The sequence below is a fragment of the Bombina bombina genome, chromosome 5 (assembly GCF_027579735.1).
Source record: "Bombina bombina isolate aBomBom1 chromosome 5, aBomBom1.pri, whole genome shotgun sequence".
NCBI classification, from domain to species: Eukaryota; Metazoa; Chordata; class Amphibia; order Anura; family Bombinatoridae; genus Bombina; species Bombina bombina.
In genome coordinates, this window is record NC_069503.1 from 989358528 (window position 1) to 989380412 (window position 21885).

General features: G+C 38.5%; 1 protein-coding gene across 1 annotated transcript in view; it reads left to right on the top strand.

Moving 5' to 3' along the window:
* The window catches only part of LOC128661686 (neural-cadherin-like), a 488078-nt gene that overhangs the window by 445235 nt on the left and 20958 nt on the right, over positions 1–21885 (top strand). Inside the window, 1 exon segment of the mRNA XM_053715912.1 lies at positions 2544–2797. Within this exon segment, the coding sequence (XP_053571887.1) occupies positions 2544–2797 (254 nt within the window).

Genomic DNA, 21885 nt, shown 5'->3' on the forward strand with positions numbered 1-21885 from the left:
TGTGAACCAAATAATTTATTACCTTGGAAGGAAAGAAATAGCAATCTGGACTTAGAAGTCATATCAGCAATCCAAGATTTAAGCCACAAAGCTCTTCTAGCTAAAACAGCTAAATACATAGATTTAACATCAATTTTGATAATATCAAAAAATGGCATCACAAATGAAATTATTAGCATGTTGAATAAAGTTAACAATGCTAGACAAATCATGATCCGATACTTGTTGCGCTAAAGTTTTCAACCAAAAAGTTGAAGCAGCTGCAACATCAGCCAAAGAAATTGCAGGCCTAAGAAGAAGACCTGAAAATAAATAAACTTTCCTTAGATAAGATACAAGTTTCCTATCTAAAGGATCTTAAAATAAATACTATCTTCCATAGAAATAGTAGTACGTTTAGCAAGAGTAGAGATAGCCCCATTAACTTTGGGGATCTTTTCCCAAAACTCCAATCTAACTGCTGGCAAAGGATACAATTTTTAAAACCTTAAAGAAGGAATAAAAGAAGTACCAGACCTATTCCATTCCTTAGAAATCATAACAGAAATATCATCAGGAACTGGAAAATCCTCTGGAATAACCACAGGAGGTTTATAAACAAAATTTAAACGTTTACTAGTTTAAATATCAAGAGGACTAGTCTCCTCAATATCCAATATAATCAACACTTCTTTAACAAAGAATGAATGTACTCATTTTTTTAAATAAATAAGTAAATTTGTCAGTATCAATATCTTAGGAAGGATCTTCTGAATCAGATAGATCCTCATCAGAGGAGGATAGTTCAGTATGTTATCGGTCATTTGAAATGTAATCAATTTTATGAGAAGTTTTAAAAGACCTTTACATTTATTAGAAGACGGGATGGCAAACAAAGCCTTCTGAATAGAATCAGAAATAAATTCTTATAAATTCACAGGTATATCTAGTACATTAGATGTTAAAAGAACCGCAACAGACAATGTACTATTACTGATGGACACATTCTCTGCATGTAAAAGTTTATCATAACAACTTATTACAAACCACAGCTGGAGATATAATCTCCACAAGATTACAACAAATGTACTTAGCTTTGGTAGAACTGTTATCAGTTAGCAGGATTCCAACAGTGATTTCTGAGACAGGATCAGATTGAGACATCTTGCAAATGTAAGAGAAAAAAAACATATAAAGCAAAATTATCAATTTCCTTATATGGCAGTTTCAGGAATGGGAAAAAAATGCAAACAGCATAGCCCTCTGATAGAGAAAAAAGGCAAGAGGCATATAGGAATGGGGTTTAAAATAATGAAAATAATAAAATATTTGGCGCACAGAGAATTTTTTTTTGTGCTAACAACATCCGGAAATGACACACTCGTGTCATTGAAGATGCAACCTTGTGAAAGGACTCGGCGGCATCAAAGACGCCGGAAATTACGAATTTGCATCATCTACTGTAACTTCGTGCCAAAAAATCTTGCGCCAAAAATAACGCAATATAGTTTGGCATTTTGCGCCCTCGCAAGCCTAATTCTGCCCGCAAATTTAAAATGACAGTCAATTGAAAAAAGACTATACCCCAGGTAAATTTTCCTAAAAAATGCATTTCCCAGATATGAAACTGACAGTCTGCAAAAGGAAATATACTGAAACCTGAATCATGGCAAATATAAGTACAATACATATATTTAGAACTTTATATAAATACATAAAGTGCCAAACCATAGCTGAGAGTGTCTTAAGCAATGAAAACATACTTACCAAAAGACACCCATCCACATATAGCAGATAGCCAAACCAGTACTGAAACAGTTATCAGTAGAGGTAATGGAATATGAGAGTATATCGTCGATCTGAAAAGGGAGGTAGGAGATGAATCTCTACGACCAATAACAGAGCACCTATCAAATAGATCCCCGTGAGGAAAACCATTGCATTCAATAGGTGATACTCCCTTCACATCCCTCTGACATTCACTGTACTCTGAGAGGAATCGGGCTTCAAAATGCTGAGAAGCGCATATCAACGTAGAAATCTTAGCACAAACTTACTTCACCACCTCCATAGGAGGCAAAGATTGTAAAACTGAATTGTGGGTGTGGTGAGGGGTGTATTTATAGTCATTTTGAGGTTTGGGAAACTTTGCCCCTCCTGGTAGGATTGTATATCCCATACATCACTAGCTCATGCCAATTGCATGAAAGAAAGTTTAATTTGTCAGGAAGAGATTGCAGGCATTTGAAAGTTATTTTAGACTGCATAGTTTAGTCATAGTTGGTCTTCCACAATATCAGTTGGTAAGAGAGATATAAATAAATGTTTAAAAATGTTTTGTAGTTCAATGTTCTATTAGATGGTTGATAATTGTATATGTGTAGTAGCAAACAGGGGCTTTGAATAACAATTGTGCATATGGAAATGATGGGACCTGACATTAAGCTACAGAAATGTGGACTTGTGTGTTCCATCATTTCTAAGAAAAGCAGTGAAGCACACCAGATAGTTTTGCTGTAAAATATTTTTACCTTTTTTTGTTTGTTTTTTGCTTTGTTTTTTAGGTGCCCAGCAGATAAAGTTGAAGTGATTAAGAATGTTACTGGTGAGACACAATGTCACCCTTCTCCATGCACAAAACGAAGCTGCCGAAATAGGGGGACTTGTGTGGTTGTATCTCCACTGAAGTATCTCTGCCAGTGCAAGGATGGCTACAAGGGGAGGATCTGTGAGAGCATCCAGGCTAGAATCGGAAGGTCTATTGGTTTGAGCTCAGGTTCCATTTTAGCCATCAGCATGTGTCTTCTCATTTTCATAGGTAGGCTGCAAGCATGAAGTCCTTCTGTGTACATCTGTCTATCTAACTAGAAGCTGTCCAAAGTAAGGCTACTAAAATGGTACATGGTCTAAAATATAAAACGTACAAAGAAAGACTCCATGATCTAAATACATATAGTTTAGAGCAGCCCTTCTTAAACTTTTTCCACTCGTGACCCCATTTCACACAAGAAATTTTTACGTGACCCCAGGTATATAAAATAGGTATACAAATGGATAGCGTGGTGGAGTGGATTAAAGCTAGGGCGTGTATCAACCATTATCATCCCCATTAACCCCCATAAGCACCTTCTCTGTAAACTACATATGCCCCATAAGCACCCCCTCTCTTAGCTACATAAACCCCATCAGCATCCCCAATAACCCCCATAAGCACCTTCTCTGTAAACTACATATGCCCCATAAGCACCCCCTGTAACCCCCATCAGCACCCCCTCTCTAACCTACATAAAACCCATCAGCATCCCCAGTAACCCCCATAAGCACCTTCTCTGTAAACTACGTAAGCCCCATAAGCATTCCCTGTAACCCCTATAAGCACACCCTGCTAAGTTAAATCCAGTGGAAGCAGAAGGGGGCAAGGGGCGTAATAAGTAGTGGAAAGAAGACGGTGGAGTTACTGCTGTCTTGCTTCTTTGCATGAGATGGGCTTCAGAATCAGATATGTTCTTTTTATTCCAGTCCTCATGATTCCTTCCAAGCTTCAGTCCACGAGCAGTTGCCTCACCGGCAGCTGGAGAAAACATATCCACTTGTTAAGCATCAATGAAGACTGTGTCTAATTTGGGAGTTAATTAACCGTTATTTTTGATCAGTGAACTGATGTTTATTTGTTAAGTTGGATCCATTGGAAGCAGAAGGGGGCAATGGGCGTAATAAGTACTGGAGAGGAGACTCCGGAGTTACTGTTAAGCAACTCCGTTGTCTCCTCTCCACTACTTATTACGCTCTTTGCCCCTCTTCAGCTTCCACTGGATCCAACTTAACAAATAAACATCTGTTCACTGATCAAAAATAACGGTTAATTAACTCCCAAATTAGACACAGTCTTCCTTGATGCTTAAGTGGATATGTTTTCTTCAGCTGCCGGTGAGGCAACTGCTCGTGGACTGAGGCTTGTAATTGTGAGGACCGGAACCGACACTATATGGTGTACTGACTCCAACAACCCCCTCCCTCTTTCCATGCACTTATATTCTCGTAACCAGTCAGGAGCTCCACTCTTCCCTCTGCTGTCTGCCTCTCCAAGCACCAAATGCAATGGAACTACTGCTGTGTCTCGCCTCCCTCTCACTACAGTGTGAACTGTGTTACAGGTGCGGGAGGAAGTAGTTTCCTTCTTCCCGCGCCTGTACACACACTGTAGTGAGAGAGGGAACTGCTTTGCGCAACATTTTTTTTTTATGTGCTCTCCACTGCTCCCGCGACCCCCACATTAGGATCCTGCAACCCCATATGGGGTCGCGGCCCACAGTTTAAGAAGGGCTGGTTTAGAGGATAGAAGGGAAAGAGGTGACATGATAGAAACCTTCAAATATATGAATGGACTTAATAAAGTATAAGCTGAAAGCATTTTTCACAAAAAAACAAATGCCAAAACAAGGGGTCACAATCTAAAGTTAGAAGGTAGCAGATTCAGGAGAAATTTGAGGAAGCTGTTTTTTTACAGAAAGTGTGGTGGATTCATGGAATAAACTTCCATTTGAGGTGGTAAACACAAACGGCTAGATTTAGAGTTCTGCGGCCAAAGGGGTGCGTTAGCTACGCATGCTTTTTTTCTCCCGCACCTTTTAAATACCGCTGGTATTTTGAGTTCACAGAAGGGCTGCGTTAGGCTCCAAAAAGGGAGCGTAGAGCATATTTACCGCCACTGCAACTCTCGATACCAGCGGTGCTTACGGACGCGGCCAGCTTCAAAAACGTGCTCGTGCACGATTCCCCCATAGGAAACAATGGGGCTGTTTGAGCTGAAAAAAAAACCTAACACCTGCAAAAAAGCAGCGTTCAGCTCCTAACGCAGCTACATTGTTTCCTATGGGGAAACACTTCCTAAGTCTGCACCTAACACCCTAACATGAACCCCCGAGTCTAAACACCCCTAACCTTACACTTATTAACCCCTAATCTGCCGCCCCCGCTATCGCTGACCCCTGCATATTATTATTAACCCCTAATCTGCCGCTCCGTACACCGCCGCCAGCTACGTTATCCCTATGTACCCCTAATCTGCTGCCCCTAACATCGCCGACCACTAAGTTATATTTATTAACCCCTAATCTGCCGCCCCCGCTATCGCTGACACCTGCATATTATTATTAACCCCTAATCTGCCACTCCGTACACCGCCGCAACATATATTATAGTTATGTACCCCTAATCTGCTGCCCCTAACACCGCCGACCCCTATATTATATTTATTAACTCCTAATCTGCCCCCCACAACGTTGCCGCCAGCTACCTACAATAATTAACCCCTAATCTGCCGACCGGAGCTCACCGCTACTCTAATAAATGTATTAACCCCTAAAGCTAAGTCTAACCCTAACACTAACACCCCCCTAAGTTAAATATAATTTAAATCTAACGAAATAAATTAACTCTTATTAAATAAATTATTCCTATTTAAAGCTAAATACTTACCTGTAAAATAAATCCTAATATAGCTACAATATAAATTATAATTATATTGTAGCTATTTTAGGATTAATATTTATTTTACAGGCAACTTTGTATTTATTTTAACCAGGTACAATAGCTATTAAATAGTTAATAACTTTTTAATAGCTAAAATAGTTAAAATAATTACAAAATTACCTGTAAAATAAATCCTAACCTAAGTTACAATTAAACCTAACACTACACTATCAATAAATAAATTAAATAAAATACCTACAATTATCTACAATTAAACCTAACACTACACTATCAATAAATTAATTAAATACAATACCTACAAATAAATACAATTAAATAAACTAACTAAAGTACAAAAAATAAAAAAGAACTTAGTTACAAAAAATAAAAAAATATTTACAAACATTAGAAAAATATTACAACAATTTTAAACTAATTACACCTACTCTAAGCCCCCTAATAAAATAACAAAGCCCCCCAAAATAAAAAAATGCCCTACCCTATTCTAAAATTAAAATAGAAAAGCCTTACCAGCCCTGAAAAGGACCCTTTGCGGGGCATGCCCCAAATAATTCAGCTCTTTTGCCTGTAAAAAAAAAAACATACAATACCCCCCCCAACATTACAACCCACCACCCACATACCCCTAATCTAACCCAAACCCCCCTTAAATAAACCTAACACTAAGCCCCTGAAGATCTCCCTACCTTGTCTTCACCTCACCGGGTTCAGCGATCGGTCCAGAAGAGGGTCCGAAGTCTTGATCCAAGCGGCGGCTGAAGAACTCCATCATCGGGCTGAAGTCTTGATCCAAGCGGGCGCTGAAGAAGTCCATCATCGGGATGAAGTCTTGATCCAAGCGGCATCTTCAATCTTCTTTCTTCCGGAGCGAGCGGAGCCATCTTCTTCCCAGCCGACGCGGATCCATCCTCTTCAACCGACGCCTACTCGCCGAATGACGGTTCCTTTAAATGACGTCATCCAAGATGGCGTCCCTCGAATTCCGATTGGCTGATAGGATTCTATCAGCCAATCGGAATTAAGGTAGGAATATTCTGATTGGCTGATGGAATCAGCCAATCAGGTTCAAGTTTAATCCGATTGGCTGATCCAATCAGCCAATCAGATCGAGCTCGCATTCTATTGGCTGTTCCGATCATTCGGCGAGTAGGCTTAGAGTAGGTGTAATTAGTTTAAAATTGTTGTAATATTTTTCTAATGTTTGTAAATATTTTTTTATTTTTTGTAACTTAGTTCTTTTTTATTTTTTGTACTTTAGTTAGTTTATTTAATTGTATTTATTTGTAGGTATTGTATTTAATGAATTTATTGATAGTGTAGTGTTAGGTTTAATTGTAGATAATTGTAGGTATTTTATTTAATTTATTTATTGATAGTGTAGTGTAAGGTTTAATTGTAACTTAGGTTAGGATTTATTTTACAGGTAATTTTGTAATTATTTTAACTAGGTAACTATTAAATAGTTATTAACTATTTAATAGCTATTGTACCTGGTTAAAATAAATACAAAGTTGCCTGTAAAATAAATATTAATCCTAAAATAGCTACAATATAATTATAATTTATATTGTAGCTATATTAGGGTTTATTTTACAAGTAAGTATTTAGATTTAAATAGGAATCATTTATTTAATAAGAGTTAATTTATTTAGTTAGATAAAAATTATATTTAACTTAGGGGGGTGTTAGTGTTAGGGTTAGACTTAGCTTTAGGGGTTAAAAAATTTAGTAGAGTAGCGATGAGCTCCGGTCGGCAGATTAGGGGTTAATACTTGAAGTTAGGTGTCGGCGATGTTAGGGAGAGCAGATTAGGGGTTAATACTATTTATTATAGGGTTATTGAGGCGGGAGTGAGGGGGATTAGGGGTTAATACATTTATTATAGTAGCGGCGAGCTCCGGTCGGCAGATTAGGGGTTAATTATTGTAGGTAGGTGGAGGCGACGTTGGGGGCGGCATATTAGGGGTTAATAAATATAATATAGGGGTCGGCGGTGTTAGGGGCAGCAGATTAGGGGTACATAGGGATAACATAGGTGGCCGCAGTGTATGGAGCGGCAGATTAGGGGTTAAAAATTTTTAATAGAGTGGCGGCGATGTGGGGGGGCCTCGGTTTAGGGGTACATAGGTAGTTTATGGGTGTTAGTGTACTTTAGAGCACAGTAGTTAAGAGCTTTATAAACCGGCGTTAGCCCAGAAAGCTCTTAACTACTGACTTTTTTCTGTGGCTGGAGTTTTGTAGTTAGATTTCTAACGCTCACTTCAGCCACGACTCTAAATACCAGCGTTAGAAAGATCCCATTGAAAAGATAGGATACGCAAATGGTGTAGGGGGATCTGCGGTATGGAAAAGTCGCGGCTGCAAAGTGAGCGTTAGACCCTTTCCTGACTGACTCCAAATACCAGCGTGCGGTAAAAACCGCACGCTGGTATTTGGCGGCTACCGCCCAACTCTAAATCTAGGCCAAAGACTGTAAAGGAATTCAAAAATGCCTGAGACATGCAAGGAAAAAGTAACATGTAATATGGGTAGACTTGATGGGCCTTTTTGGTTCTTGTCTACCGTCAAATTCTATGTTTCTATATCAAAGAACTTCAGAAAAGCAGCTTACAGCAAGATCTTAATTTATTCAATATCTTTTTTTTATGTGGTTACAGCACAGAGTTGTGTTTAGTAACTTACCTACCCAACAGACTTATTTTGTCCTGTTTGGTCTCATGTTGTTTTGACCGTTTGGTCTCATTCATCCTTGTGAGGATAATTGCTAGGGTTAATGTTGCAACACAAAAATGAAATCCTTAAGCACAATAATATTCTAAATAATTCAGTTCTATATATTGTTTCAGTGCATGGATCCCTATCTGTTAGACAAAAAAAAGAATAAAAAAAAAAACATCATCCAACCTCAGACCTTGCTGCCCAAGGCACAGGCATAGTAGGCCTTGACAAAAAAACACCCCATATTAATATCCATATATGCAAAGTTTCAGATGTTTTTTGGTTCTTAAATCAAGTTAACTTTGCACACAATACAAAAACACATCTAAAAATATTGTATTCTCACACAAAACTGGCACCTCATACCCACCAAGGCATTACCCAGTTCATTTGAATTCAATATTGAGATTTGTGTCATACTATTCATTTACCAACAGAGGGCAGCATGCTACAATTTGCTATCAAATGATATAATAACCCTTCATGCAGTAAATAAAATCCTCTTTTACTCTTTATAATAAAAACATATATACATACATGAAAACAAATCCATTAGGTTATAGTAGGCTATCTTGGTGGGCATATTTTTAATGTTCTCTAGTCGAGGTTGTATTTATTGCAAAGAACTTGCTGCTACATTTACCATGATGTATGCTCAACCAAAAAAGGGAATACAAATATGGAATAACATCCAGGCTGTTTACTCAACTATTTCATAGCATCATATTGAGCCACTTTTTACAACAAATAAACTGCATTTGTCTACTGACACCTTTCAAGTTCCACTTTTAGAAATTCTAGTTGAAATGCTTGTAGCTTAGGAAATATTACCTGAACTCATGTCAAAAATAACTAGAGCCATCCTGGATTTAGTAGCTATAACAGAATCATGGTACAATGATTCTAATGACCGGGACATAGTCATACATGGACACACATTGTTTAACAAGAAAAAAGTGAGAAAGATAATATTAAGGTATGTGGAAAAAAAATATAAAGGTTACTGAAATTCTAGGAACTAATGATAATGTGGAAAGTATTTGGATGACTATAAACTGGTGATGATGTCTGTAGAAAAGGGGTTGTATATAGGCCTTTGTTACAGGATGAAGGATTGGACATTTTGTTAATGGAAAAAATTGACAATATAGTGTAAGGTTATAGTAGTAGGGGTCTCTTTTTTGCCTGATCTAGGATGGGATATGAATTTTGCTACATCAGCTAGAAGCAGGTATATTCTTGAATACTTGTAATTTGTAAACAAGCTATATTAGATTCAATACTCAAAAACAGTGATACATTATCAGATGTGCCTGTATGTGAGAACTTTAGTGATCAGTGACCATTAATCGGTTTAATATTCACAAGCAGACACTGTGTAAGTACACTAAAAGTTTTAGATTTTAGAAAGGCTGTTTTTTCATACATGGTAGATTATCTAAATAGCTCTTTAAAAGAGCAAACGCTTAATATGTGGGAATATTTGAAGGGTGCCATTTTAGATGCCACTGCACACTGTATTGGGCATGTCTGTAAAAAGAAAGCTGAGACATATGCTTTTACAGAGATTTAGCACATGATGTAATGACAAAAAAAAGATTGCTTATAAGAAAAAAAGAGAAGAATAACTAAGAGAAACTCAGTTGATGATGATGTGCAAATATGGAGACTCCAACAAAAAAAACACAACAGTTAATTAGAATGGCTTAAGCTACAGCAGAAGAGAAGACAGCTCATTCAGTGTGAAACAGGACAAAACCTTTTTTTAGATAAATCAACAAAAGGAGAAAGGAGCACTAATTGACGGAAAAAAAACAGTTGATGGCAGAGTGGTAGAGGGAGGCAAATTTCAGACGGCCTTAGTGATTACTTCTTTTCTGATTGTGAAGATAGAAAGTCTGTAAGAAGGGATGATACTAAACATGCAAATAAGCTCAGTGCTAATTTTATTACGGAGGATGATGTTTTATTGGCCTTTTTAAAAAATAAAAGTCTGTGGGCCCAGATAATATTCATCTAAGGGTTTTAAAGGAACTTAAGTCTGTGCTAGCTGTCCCTTTATCTGATCTATTTAATCAATCATTATTGACAGGAGTAGCCCCAGGTGACTGGAGAATAACAAATATAGTACCTCTTGATAAAAAGGCCGTAGAGAAGACTCTTGTAACTACAGGCCTGTAAGTTTAACCAGTAGTGGACCTACTCAACAGAGGGCCCTGGTTCAAAAAAAACATTGTGCCCTTCTCTCCCCTAATGTAACTCAGCAATAAGCCATAGTAATAATATATATGCGTTTCTGTATAGTGATTTTGAATATCTATCTTATTTATATAATATATTTATATATATATACACTGGTATGCTGGCAGTGAGCACCTTGTTCTGTATAATGAGGCCCTGGTGATGCTGCACCAATGGTAGTTCCTCCCCTGAGTTAAACTTCAGTATTAGGAAAATGAATGAAAACTCTTTTAAAGTTAAGAATTATGATTTGTATAAATGCAAACAATGTAGAGGACCAAAAACAACATGCTTTTACTTTAAGAAGATCATGTCAGACTAATCTAATTAAAGTCTTTAACTGTGTAACTAATTAGACATGGGTGAAGCATATATTAGCTTATCTGGATTTCAGCAAAGCATTTGACATTGTCTCACACAAAAAACGAATGCATAAACTGTACTTCTTTGGTCTATAATCAAAAATTGTGAAGTAGGTAGAATCCTGGCTTAAAGGGACATGAAACCTTAAATTAGCAGTAAAGTCAAAAGTATTTAAAATTCCTTTCTTTATCTGAATCATGAAGTTTTAATTTTGACTTTACTGCTCCTTTAAGGTTTCATGTCCCTTTAAGTCAGCATTCTACCCACTTCACATAAAAATCTTCATAATTCAGATAAAGAATGCAATTTTAAACACCTTTCCAAAGTACAGTACTTTTATTATCTAATTTTCTTTGTTCTCTTGATATATTTTGTTGAAAGCATACCTAGGTGGGCTAGGCAGGAACAGACTGGGAATAAAAAGCAGCCCTGTAAAAATTAAAGACCAGCCATATATTTAGTCAAATCTGAGTGTGTATATACATATATATATATATATATATATATATATATATATATATATATATATATATATATATATATATATATATATATATATATATATACATACACACAGTATCCCACAAAAGTGGGTACACCCCTCACATTTTTATTTTATTATTTCTTTTCATGTGACAACACTGAAGAAATGACACTTTCCTGCAATTTAAAGTAGTGAGTGTACAGCCTGTATAATACATTTGCTGTCCACTCAAAATAACTCAACACACAGCCATTAATGTCTAAACCATTGGCGACAAAAGTGAGTACACCACTAAGTGGAAATGTCCAAATTGGGCCCAAAGTGTCAATATTTTGTGTGACCACCATTATTTTCCAGCACTGCCTTAACCCTCTTGGGCATATGGAGTTCACCAGAGCTTTAGAGGTTGCCACTGGAGTCCTCTTCCACTCCTCCATGACGACATCACAGAGCTGGTGGATGTTAGAGACCTGGCGCTCCCCCACCTTCCGTTTGAGGATGCCCCACAGATGCTCAATAGGGTTTAGGTCTGGAGACATGCTTGGAAAGTCCATCACCTTTACCCTCAGCTTCTTTAGCAAGGCAGTGGTCGTCTTGGAGGTGTTTTTGGGGTCGTTATCATGTTGGAATACTGCCCTGCGGCCTAGTCTCCGAAGGGAGGGGATCATGCTCTGCTTCAGTATGTCACAGTACATGTTAGCATTCATAGTTCCCTCAATGAACTGTAGCTCCCCAGTGCCAGCAGCACTCATGCAGGCCCGGACCATGACACTTCCACCACCATTATTATTATTATTATCAGGTATTTGTAGAGCGCCAACAGATTCTGCAGCGCTGTAAACATAGTCGGTGTACAGGATAGCTTTTGTAGGGGTCAAGTGGGTAGAGGGCCCTGCCGAGAGTTTCACTGTTGTAGTCAGCTCTTATGAAGCAATCTGTAAACAGCTGGGCCCATAGGCTTACATTCTAAGGGGTTCAAGGGGAAAGCAATGGAGTTAGGAAAGTTTAGTGTTGGTTGTATGCATCCCTGAATAGTAGAGTTTTTAGGGAGTACTTGAAGCTGTTAAAACTAGGGGAGAGTCTTATGGAGCGAGGCAGGGAATTCCACAAGATGGGGGCCAGTCTGGAGAAGTCCTGTAAATGGGAATGTGAGGAAGTAACAAGAGAGGAGGAGAGGAGGAGATCCTGAGCGGATCGAAGGGGACAAGAGGGAGAGTATCTAGAGACAAGTTCTGAGATGTAGGGGGGAGCAGTGCAGGTGCTTGACTGTAGGCAAGGCACACTTGTCTTTGTACTCCTCACCTGGTTGCCGCCACACATGCTTGACACCATCTGAACCAAATAAGTTTATCTTGGTCTCATCAGACCACAGGACATGGTTCCAGTAATCCATGTCCTTAGTCTGCTTGTCTTCAGCAAACTGTTTGCGGACTTTCTTGTGCATCATCTTTAGAAGATGCTGCCTTCTGGGACGACAGCCATACAGACCAATTTAATGCAGTGAGCGGCGTATGGTTTGAGCACTGACAGGCTGACCCCCCACCCCTTCAACCTCTGCAGCAATGCTGGCAGCACTCATACATCTATTTCCCAAAGACAACATCTGGATATGATGTTGAGCATGTGGACTCAACTTCTTTGGTCGACCATGGCGAGGCCTGTTCTGAGTGGAACCTGTCCTGTGAAACCGCTGTTTGGTCTTGCCCACCGTGCTGCATCTCAGTTTCAGGGTCTTGGCAATCTTCTTACAGAGCAACAATTATTTTTCTTTCATGTAATTGGCAAGAGTCCATGAGCTAGTGACGTATGGGATATACAATCCTACCAGGAGGGGCAAAGTTTCCCAAACCTCAAAATGCCTATAAATACACCCCTCACCACACCCACAATTCAGTTTTACAAACTTTGTCTCCTATGGAGGTGGTGAAGTAAGTTTGTGCTAAGATTTCTACGTTGATATGCGCTTCTCAGCATTGTTGAAGCCCGATTCCTCTCAGAGTACAGCGAATGTCAGAGGGACGTGAAGGGAGTATCACTTATTGAATACGATGATTTCGCTAACGGGGGTCTATTTCATAGGTTCTCTGTTATCGGTCGTAGAGATTCATCTGCTATCTCCCTTTTCAGATCGACGATATACTCTCAATTTAATATTACCTCTACTGATAACTGTTTCAGTACTGGTTTGGCTATCTGCTATATGTGGATGGGTGTCTTTTGGTAAGTATGTTTTTTATTACTTAAGGCACCCCAGCTATGGTTTGGCACTTTATGCATTTATATAAAGTTTTAAATATATGTATTGTACTTATATACTTATATATGAGGATCTATCTGATACAGAAGATCCTTCCTCAGACATTGACACTGCAAATCTACTTGTTTATTTAAAATAGAGTATATGCGTTCTTTATTAAAAGAAGTGTTAATTACTTTGAATATTGAGGTAACCAGTCCTCTTGACGTTAAGACTAATAAACATTTAAATGCTGTTTTTAAAACTCCTGTGGTTTCTCCAGGGGGTTTTCCTATTCCTGAGGCTATTTCTGATATGATTTCTAAGGAATGGAATAAGCCAGGTACTTCTTTTATTCCTTCTTCACAGTTTAAAAAATTGTATCCTTTACCAGCAAATTCTATAGAGTTTTGGGAAAAAATCCCCAAAGTTGATGGGGCTATTTCTACTCTTGCTAAACGTACCACTATTCCTATTGAAGATAGTACTTCCTTTAAGGATCCTTTAGATAGGAAGCTTGAATCTTATCTAAGGAAAGCCTATTTATATTCAGGTCATATTCTCAGACCTGTAATTTCTTTGGCTGATGTTGCGGCTGCATCAACTTTCTGGTTGGAGAATTTAGCACAACAAGAATTGGATTCTGACATATCTAGCATTATTCGCTTACTGCAATATGCTAATCATTTTATTTGTGATGCCATTTTTTATATTATCAAAATTGATGTTAGATCCATGTCTTTAGCTATTTTAGCTAGAAGAGCTTTGTGGCTTAAATCTTGGAATGCTGATATGACATCTAAATCTAGATTACTATCTCTTTCTTTCCAAGGTAATAATTTATTTGGTTCTCAGTTGGATTCTATTATTTCAACTGTTATTTGGGGAAAGGGAGTTTTTCTGCCTCAGGATAAAAAACCTAAGGGTAAATCTAAGGCTTCTAACCGTTTTCGTTCCTTTCGTCAAAATAAGGAACAAAAACCCAATCCTTCCCCCAAGGAATCTGTTTCCAATTGGAAGCCTTCCTCAAATTGGAATAAATCAAAGCCATTTAAGAAACCAAAGGCAGCCCCTAAGTACGCATGAAGGTGCGGCCCTCATTCCAGCTCAGCTGGTAGGGGGCAGATTAAGGTTTTTCAAGGATATTTGGATAAATTCTGTCTAAAATCAATGGATTCAGAGCATTGTCTCTCAAGGGTATTGAATAGGGTTCAGAGTAAGACCTCCTGTGAGAAGATTTTTTCTCTCACGTATCCCAGCAAATCCAGTAAAAGCTCAGGCTTTCCTGAAGTGTGTTTCAGACCTGGAGTCTTCAAGGGTAATCATGCCAGTTCCTCTTCAGGAACAAGGTTTGGGGTTTTATTCAAATCTATTCATTGTCCCAAAGAAGGAAAATTTATTCAGACCAGTTCTAGATCTGAAAATTTTGAATAGTTATGTAAGAGTACCAACTTTCAAGATGGTGACTATAAGGACTATTCTGCCTTTTGTTCAGCGAGGACATTATATGTCCACAATAGACTTGCAGGATGCATACCTTCATATTCCAATTCATCCAGATCATTTTCAGTTCCTGAGATTCTCTTTTCTAGACAAGCATTACCAATTTGTTGCTCTTCAATTTGGCCTAGCAACAGCTCCAAGAATCTTTTCAAAGGTTCTAGGTGCCCTACTCTCTGTAATCAGAGAACAGAGTATTGCAGTGTTTCCTTATTTGGACGATATCTTGGTACTAGCTCAGTCTTTACGTTCTGCAGAATCTCACACGAATCAACTAGTGTTGTTTCTTCGGAAACATGGTTGGAGGATCAATTTACCAAAAAGTTTCTTGATTCCTCAGACAAGGGTCACCTTTTTAGGCTTCCAGATAGATTCTGTGTCCATGACTCTGTCTCTAACAGACAAGAGACGTTTAAAATTGGTTGCAGCCTGCCGGCACCTTCAGTCTCAGTCATTCCCTTCAGTGGCTATGTGCATGGAAGTTTTAGGTCTCATGACTGCAGCATCGGACACAATCCCCTTTGCTCCTTTCCACATGAGACCTCTACAGCTTTGTATGCTGAACCAATGGTGTAGGGATTATACAAAAATATCACAATGAATATCCTTAAATCCCAATGTTCGACACTCTCTGACGTGGTGGATAGATCACCATTGTTTAGTTCAAGGGGCTTCTTTTGTTTGGCCAACCTGGACTGTGATCACAAAAGATGCGAGTCTTTCAGGTTTGGGAGCTGTTTGGGGATCTCTGACAGCACAAGGGGTTTGGAAATCTCAAGAGGCGAGATTACCAATAAATCAGTGACGTGCAGTGAGGTCAGAGGCTGGTGAGGCACTAGATATGATACGCCGGAGAAACACATGTACAGAGAGCTGCAAGTACCCCCAACAGGGCAGGTTTAAATGATAGCTGAACCAGTGCACAGGTGACATAATCAGGTGATGGATGAGAGCAAGTTAGTAACCACTGAGTTACTGATCAGCTGATTACTTCACCTGTGCACTGATTCAGCTATAATGAAAACCTGGTCTGTTGGGGGTACTTGAGGACCATTGTTGAGAAACACTGCACTAAAGCCCCAGCTCATCGGAAATGTATTGATTACCTGGAGAATAAAGCACACATACTCTGCTCACTGACACCCACATGCACTCTGCTCACATACACACTCACACAATTCTGTGGCACAGTGCCAGTTACTAAGCAATTAGAATGATACACAATCTCTTCTCTACTCACTACTGTATTGTAAAAATATAAATAATTTACCATACAAGTTTTACACAGAGGACAAGTTATCAATACTGCCAACACAGCTGCTGCAATATGGTGTTCAAGAAACGCATGTGCACATCCCACTTAGGTATGCTCTTCAACAAAGGACACCAAAGGAAACCAAAAAAATTAAGTACATAATAATAAAAGTAAAATAGAAAGTTTATTTATTTATTTTTTGTGTGCAATTTCTATCTGAATGATGGAAATGTAATTATGACTCTCATGTTCCTTTCAAAAACTAATTTGATTTGCTGACATGGGGCCAGTAACAGCTGATGCTAATTCTCAAAATATAAATAACTAGAAAAGTCTATTAAAATAGCATGCTCTACCTCAATCATGAAAGTTTAATTTTAAATGTCTCCCTTTGACTATGTGTTTAACCAGTTACTTTACAGTGGCATTATTTCTAAAAACATTTAACTGCAATAATTACATATATTTTTTAAATGACTCATTATCTCCTTTTTATTAATATAAACTTGTATAAAAGCAGCACATATTAAAAACACAATGCAACAGCTTTCAATTGATTTGTGAATTACAAGTTAACAGCAGTCTTTAAATAAATGGAGACACCGAGAAAAATAAAAATAGATACTGCATCCTCTGTCTGAACAGACATAACATATATGGAGTTTGTACCTAATTAAATAAAATAACCATGAAAAAGGGAGGCTTAGCAATATTCAATGTCAAAAACTTTAATTTAAATAATGTGGACACTGCAAACTTAACTTTAAACTCTTGGTTTTAAATTATGGATTTAAATTTGAATTGACCCTTTGACTTCCTGTCAGTATTGGGTTATGCTCACTTACTGTCCCCCCCCCTGTTAATGAGCTGTATCTGAACACAATTTGTGAATCACAAAAGATGTAGAATACTACTTTACTCTTCTTGGGTTATGCTCACTTACTGTCCCCCCCTGTTAATGAGCTGTATCTTTAAACAATTTGTGAATCACAAGAGATGTAGAATACTACTTTACTCTTCTGCTTGGTGTCATCTGTTCTTAGGTTACCTCAGCTTCCAGTTGTGTCACATGACCCTGCTCACTGCAGCCTCCTTCTGATTAATCTATATATCCTTCACTTGCTAGGAGGCATCAAGAGGGGTGCCTCCTATTGATACCAATTTCTTCTGCTAATATATTGACAGAACACAGGTGGCGCTGCAGCACAGCTTTTCCTTTGAGCCATGTACTGCAATGGAGAGAAGCGTTCCTGTACCTGCCTCTCCATAGCATTACAAAGGGGGAAAATATATATTTTTTTACTTTTTTTTGTTTTAATTAAAACTTAATTAAGCTTTTGGCCACATATGGCAGGGTAGGCACTGCCTCCCCTGCCTCCTATGAGTGCACGTCCCTGCAATAAATATTCTAGAACTCCGTGCAATTCTCAGAGCTCTTCAATTTTGGCCTCTGTTAAAGAGAGAACCGGTCATTTGTTTTCAGACAGACAATATCACAACAGTGGCATATCATCAGGGTGGGATTCACAGTCCCCAAACTATGAAAGAAGTATCTCGGATACTTGTTTGGTCAGCATCCAGCTCCTGTCTAATCTCTGCGGTGCATATCCCAGGTGTAGACAATTGGGAGGCGGATTATCTCAGCCGTCAGACTTTACATCCAGGGGAGTGGTCTCTCCATCCAGATGTGTTTTCTCAGATTGCTCAGATGTGTGGTCTTCCAGAGATAGATCTCATGGCCTCTCATCTAAACAAGAAACTTCCCAGATACCTGTCCAGGTCCAGGGATGTTCAGGCGGAAACAGTGGATGCGCTGACACTTCCTTGGTGTTATCATCCTGCTTACATTTTCCCGCCTCTAGTTCTTCTTCCAAGAGTGATCTCCAAAATCATCATGGAACAATCGTTTGTGTTGCTGGTGGCTCCAGCATGGCCACACAGGTTTTGGTATGCGGATCTGGTTCGTATGTCCAGTTGCCAACCTTGGCCACTTCCGTTAAGGCCGAAACTACTGTCTCAAGGTCCGTTTATCCATCAGGATCTCAAATCATTAAATTTGAAGGTATGGAAATTGAACGCTTAGTACTAAGTCATAAAGGTTTCTCTGACTCAGTGATTAATACTATGTTACAAGCTCGTAAATCTGTCTCTAGAAAGATTTATTATAGAGTTTGGAAGACTTACATTCATGGTGTTCTTCTCAAATATTCGCTTGGCATTCTTTTAGAATTCCTAGAATTTTACAGTTTCTTCAGGATGGTTTGGATAAGGGTTTGTCTGCAAGTTCCTTGAAGGGACAAATCTCTACTCTTTCTGTTTTATTTCACAGAAAGATTGCTATACTTCCTGATATTCACTCTTTTGTACAGGCTTTAGTTCATATTAAGCCTGCCATTAAATCAATTTCTCCTCCTTGGAGTCTTAATTTGGTTTTGAAGGCTTTACAGGCTCCTCCATTTGAGCCTATGCATTCTTTGGACATTAAACTACTTTCTTGGAAAGTGTTGTTCCTTTTGACTATCTCTTCTGCTAGAAGAGTTTCTGAGCTATCTGCTCTTTCTTGTGAGTCTCCTTTTCTGATTTTTCATCAGGATAAGGCAGTTTTGCGGACTTCTTTTCAATCTTTACCTAAGGTTGTGAATTCTAACAACATTAGTAGAGAAATTGTTGTCCCTTCCTTGTGTCCTAATCCTAAGAATTCTTTGGAAAGATCCTTACATTCTTTGGATGTGGTAAGAGCTTTGAAATATTATGTGGAAGCTACTAAAGATTTCAGGAAGACTTCCAGTTTATTTGTTTTATTTTCTGGTCCTAGGAAAGGTCAGATGGCTTCTGCTATTTCCTTGGCTTCTTGGTTAAAACTTTTGATTCATCAAGCTTATTTGGAGTCGGGTCAGGCCCCGCCTCAGAGAATTACATTCTACTAGATCAGTCTCTACTTTGTGGGCCTTTAAGATTGAAGCTTCAGTTGATCAGATTTGCAAAGTGGCAACTTGGTCCTCTTTGCATACATTTACTAAATTCTACCGTTTTGATGTATTTGCTTCTTCAGAAGCAGTTTTTGGTAGTGTTTCAGTTTGATTCTTCTGCTTTTGATTTAAGTTTTTTTCTTTCATTTATGAGAATAAAGTTATTTTTTTGGGTTGTGGATTTTTTCAGCGGAAAATGGCTGTTTTTATTTTTATCCCTCCCTCTCTAGTGACTCTTGCGTGGAGTTCCCCATCTTGGGTATTGCTATCCCATACGTCACTAGCTCATGGACTCTTGCCAATTGCATGAAAGAAAACATAATTTATGTAAGAACTTACCTGATAAATTCATTTCTTTCATATTGGCAAGAGTCCATGAGGCCCACCCTTTTTATGGTGGTTATGATTTTTTGTATAAAGCACAATTAGTTCCAAATTTCCTTTGCTGATGCTTTCTACTCCTTTCTTTATCACCCCACTTCTTGGCTATTCGTTAAACTGAATTGTGGGTGTGGTGAGGGGTGTATTTATAGGCATTTTGAGGTTTGGGAAACTTTGCCCCTCCTGGTAGAATTGTATATCCCATACGTCACTAGCTCATGGACTCTTGCCAATATGAAAGAAATGAATTTATCAGGTAAGTTCTTACATAAATTATGTTTTTTCAGATCCTCAGAGAGTTCTTTGCCATGAGGTGCCATGTTGAACTTCCAGTGACCTGTATGAGAGAGTGTGAGAGTGATAACACCAAATTTAACACACCTGCTCCCCATTCACACCTAAGACCTTGTAACACTAACGAGTCACATGACACCGGGGAGAGAAAATGGCTAATTTGGCCCAATTTGGACATTTCCACTTAGGGGTGTACTCACTTTTGTTGTCAATGGTTTAGACATTAATGGCTGTGTGTTGAGTTATATATATTTGTGGGGAGAGCAAATTTACACTGCTGTACAGGCTGTACACTCACTACTTTACATTGTAGCAAAGTGTCATTTCTACAATTTTTAGTTTTTAATAAAATACACACCACTGTATTTTGGGGGCATTTGGTGGACATTTATAAAATTAAGATAGAAGGGAGAAAAAAGGAGGCGCCACAATAGTGTGAGATCGTAGATGAAAGAGACCCCCACAATACGATACAGAATCACTTACTAGATTGCAAGCACTTGAGAAGTGCCACAGGTGCAGGCTGAACTATTAAAAGCTGTCCAGCGAGCTTATCCTCACGATCGAAGAGCCAGAGGGTTAACTTCAGAATCCCCCACACGTACTGAGGTTGAAGATGAGCCAAGCTTATTTGTGGAATCCCAATCTGGGAAAAATACAGCTCATGAAAAGCTCAAGCCGGTAAAGGAGTAAAAAATCGGCTGATAAAAACAATATAATAAAACAAGCGTGATGACAGAAAGGTTAAAATATAACAATTAAGTTTATTATAACCTAATACACTACGCGTTTCCCGGTCACAACAACCGTTTCATTGTTGTGAAACGGTTGTTGTGACCGGGAAACGCGTAGTGTATTAGGTTATAATAAACTTAATTGTTATATTTTAACCTTTCTGTCATCACGCTTGTTTTATTATATTGTTTTTATCAGCCGATTTTTTACTCCTTTACCGGCTTGAGCTTTTCATGAGCTGTATTTTTCCCAGATTGGGATTCCACAAATAAGCTTGGCTCATCTTCAACCTCAGTACGTGTGGGGGATTCTGAAGTTAACCCTCTGGCTCTTCGATCGTGAGGATAAGCTCGCTGGACAGCTTTTAATAGTTCAGCCTGCACCTGTGGCACTTCTCAAGTGCTTGCAATCTAGTAAGTGATCCTGTATCGTTTTGTGGGGGTCTCTTTCATCTACGATCTCACACTATTGTGGCGCCTCCTTTTTTCTCCCTTCTATCTGCAGATCGTCGCTGGTGCCATCAGCCTTGGAAGGAGTGTTTGCTGCCGCACACCCGCTATATAGTGGACATTCGGAGGAATATCTCCATTACATGGATTGTGTATGAGGACTATACGTATGATCTATAGTACCTGGGTACCTCATTGTATGTATCCTGCCTTGCTATCTAACACTGCCACCATTGTGTGTTTTCTATATCACCTGTATTGATAGTAATCTGGTCTCTAATACACAGTTATTTGTGGTTTGATAACATCATCATATATATTGCTGGTTATCAACATACCACATGTATGTGCATATTTTTTGTGACTGTCCGTTTTAGTTTTGTGGATTTTTTGCTCTTTATTTGAAGGACACTGAACACATCATTAGTTTGGCACTGTATATGACGTTATACTTTGTTCACTTATATTCTTATGTTTTTTATATACATTCACAGCATTGAGAGTCCATTATTATTATATCTAGTTTAGTCTGGTGGATATTGTAACCAAATTATATCACCCACATCTAGAAGTTTGTTGTCCTTTGTTGAAGGATTTACAAAGGACATATCTTTTTGCACGCACCATTTCTAGGCGCCTTCACTTTTCTACATCACATTTATAAAATTAACCAGAGATCTGATCTCTGGTTAATTTTCTAAGTGCTAATTGATACTGGGAGCTAGTGGCAGCAATAACCAGCCACTTGTAATGGTTGGTTATCACGCGCCCGCAAACGGGCAAATTTG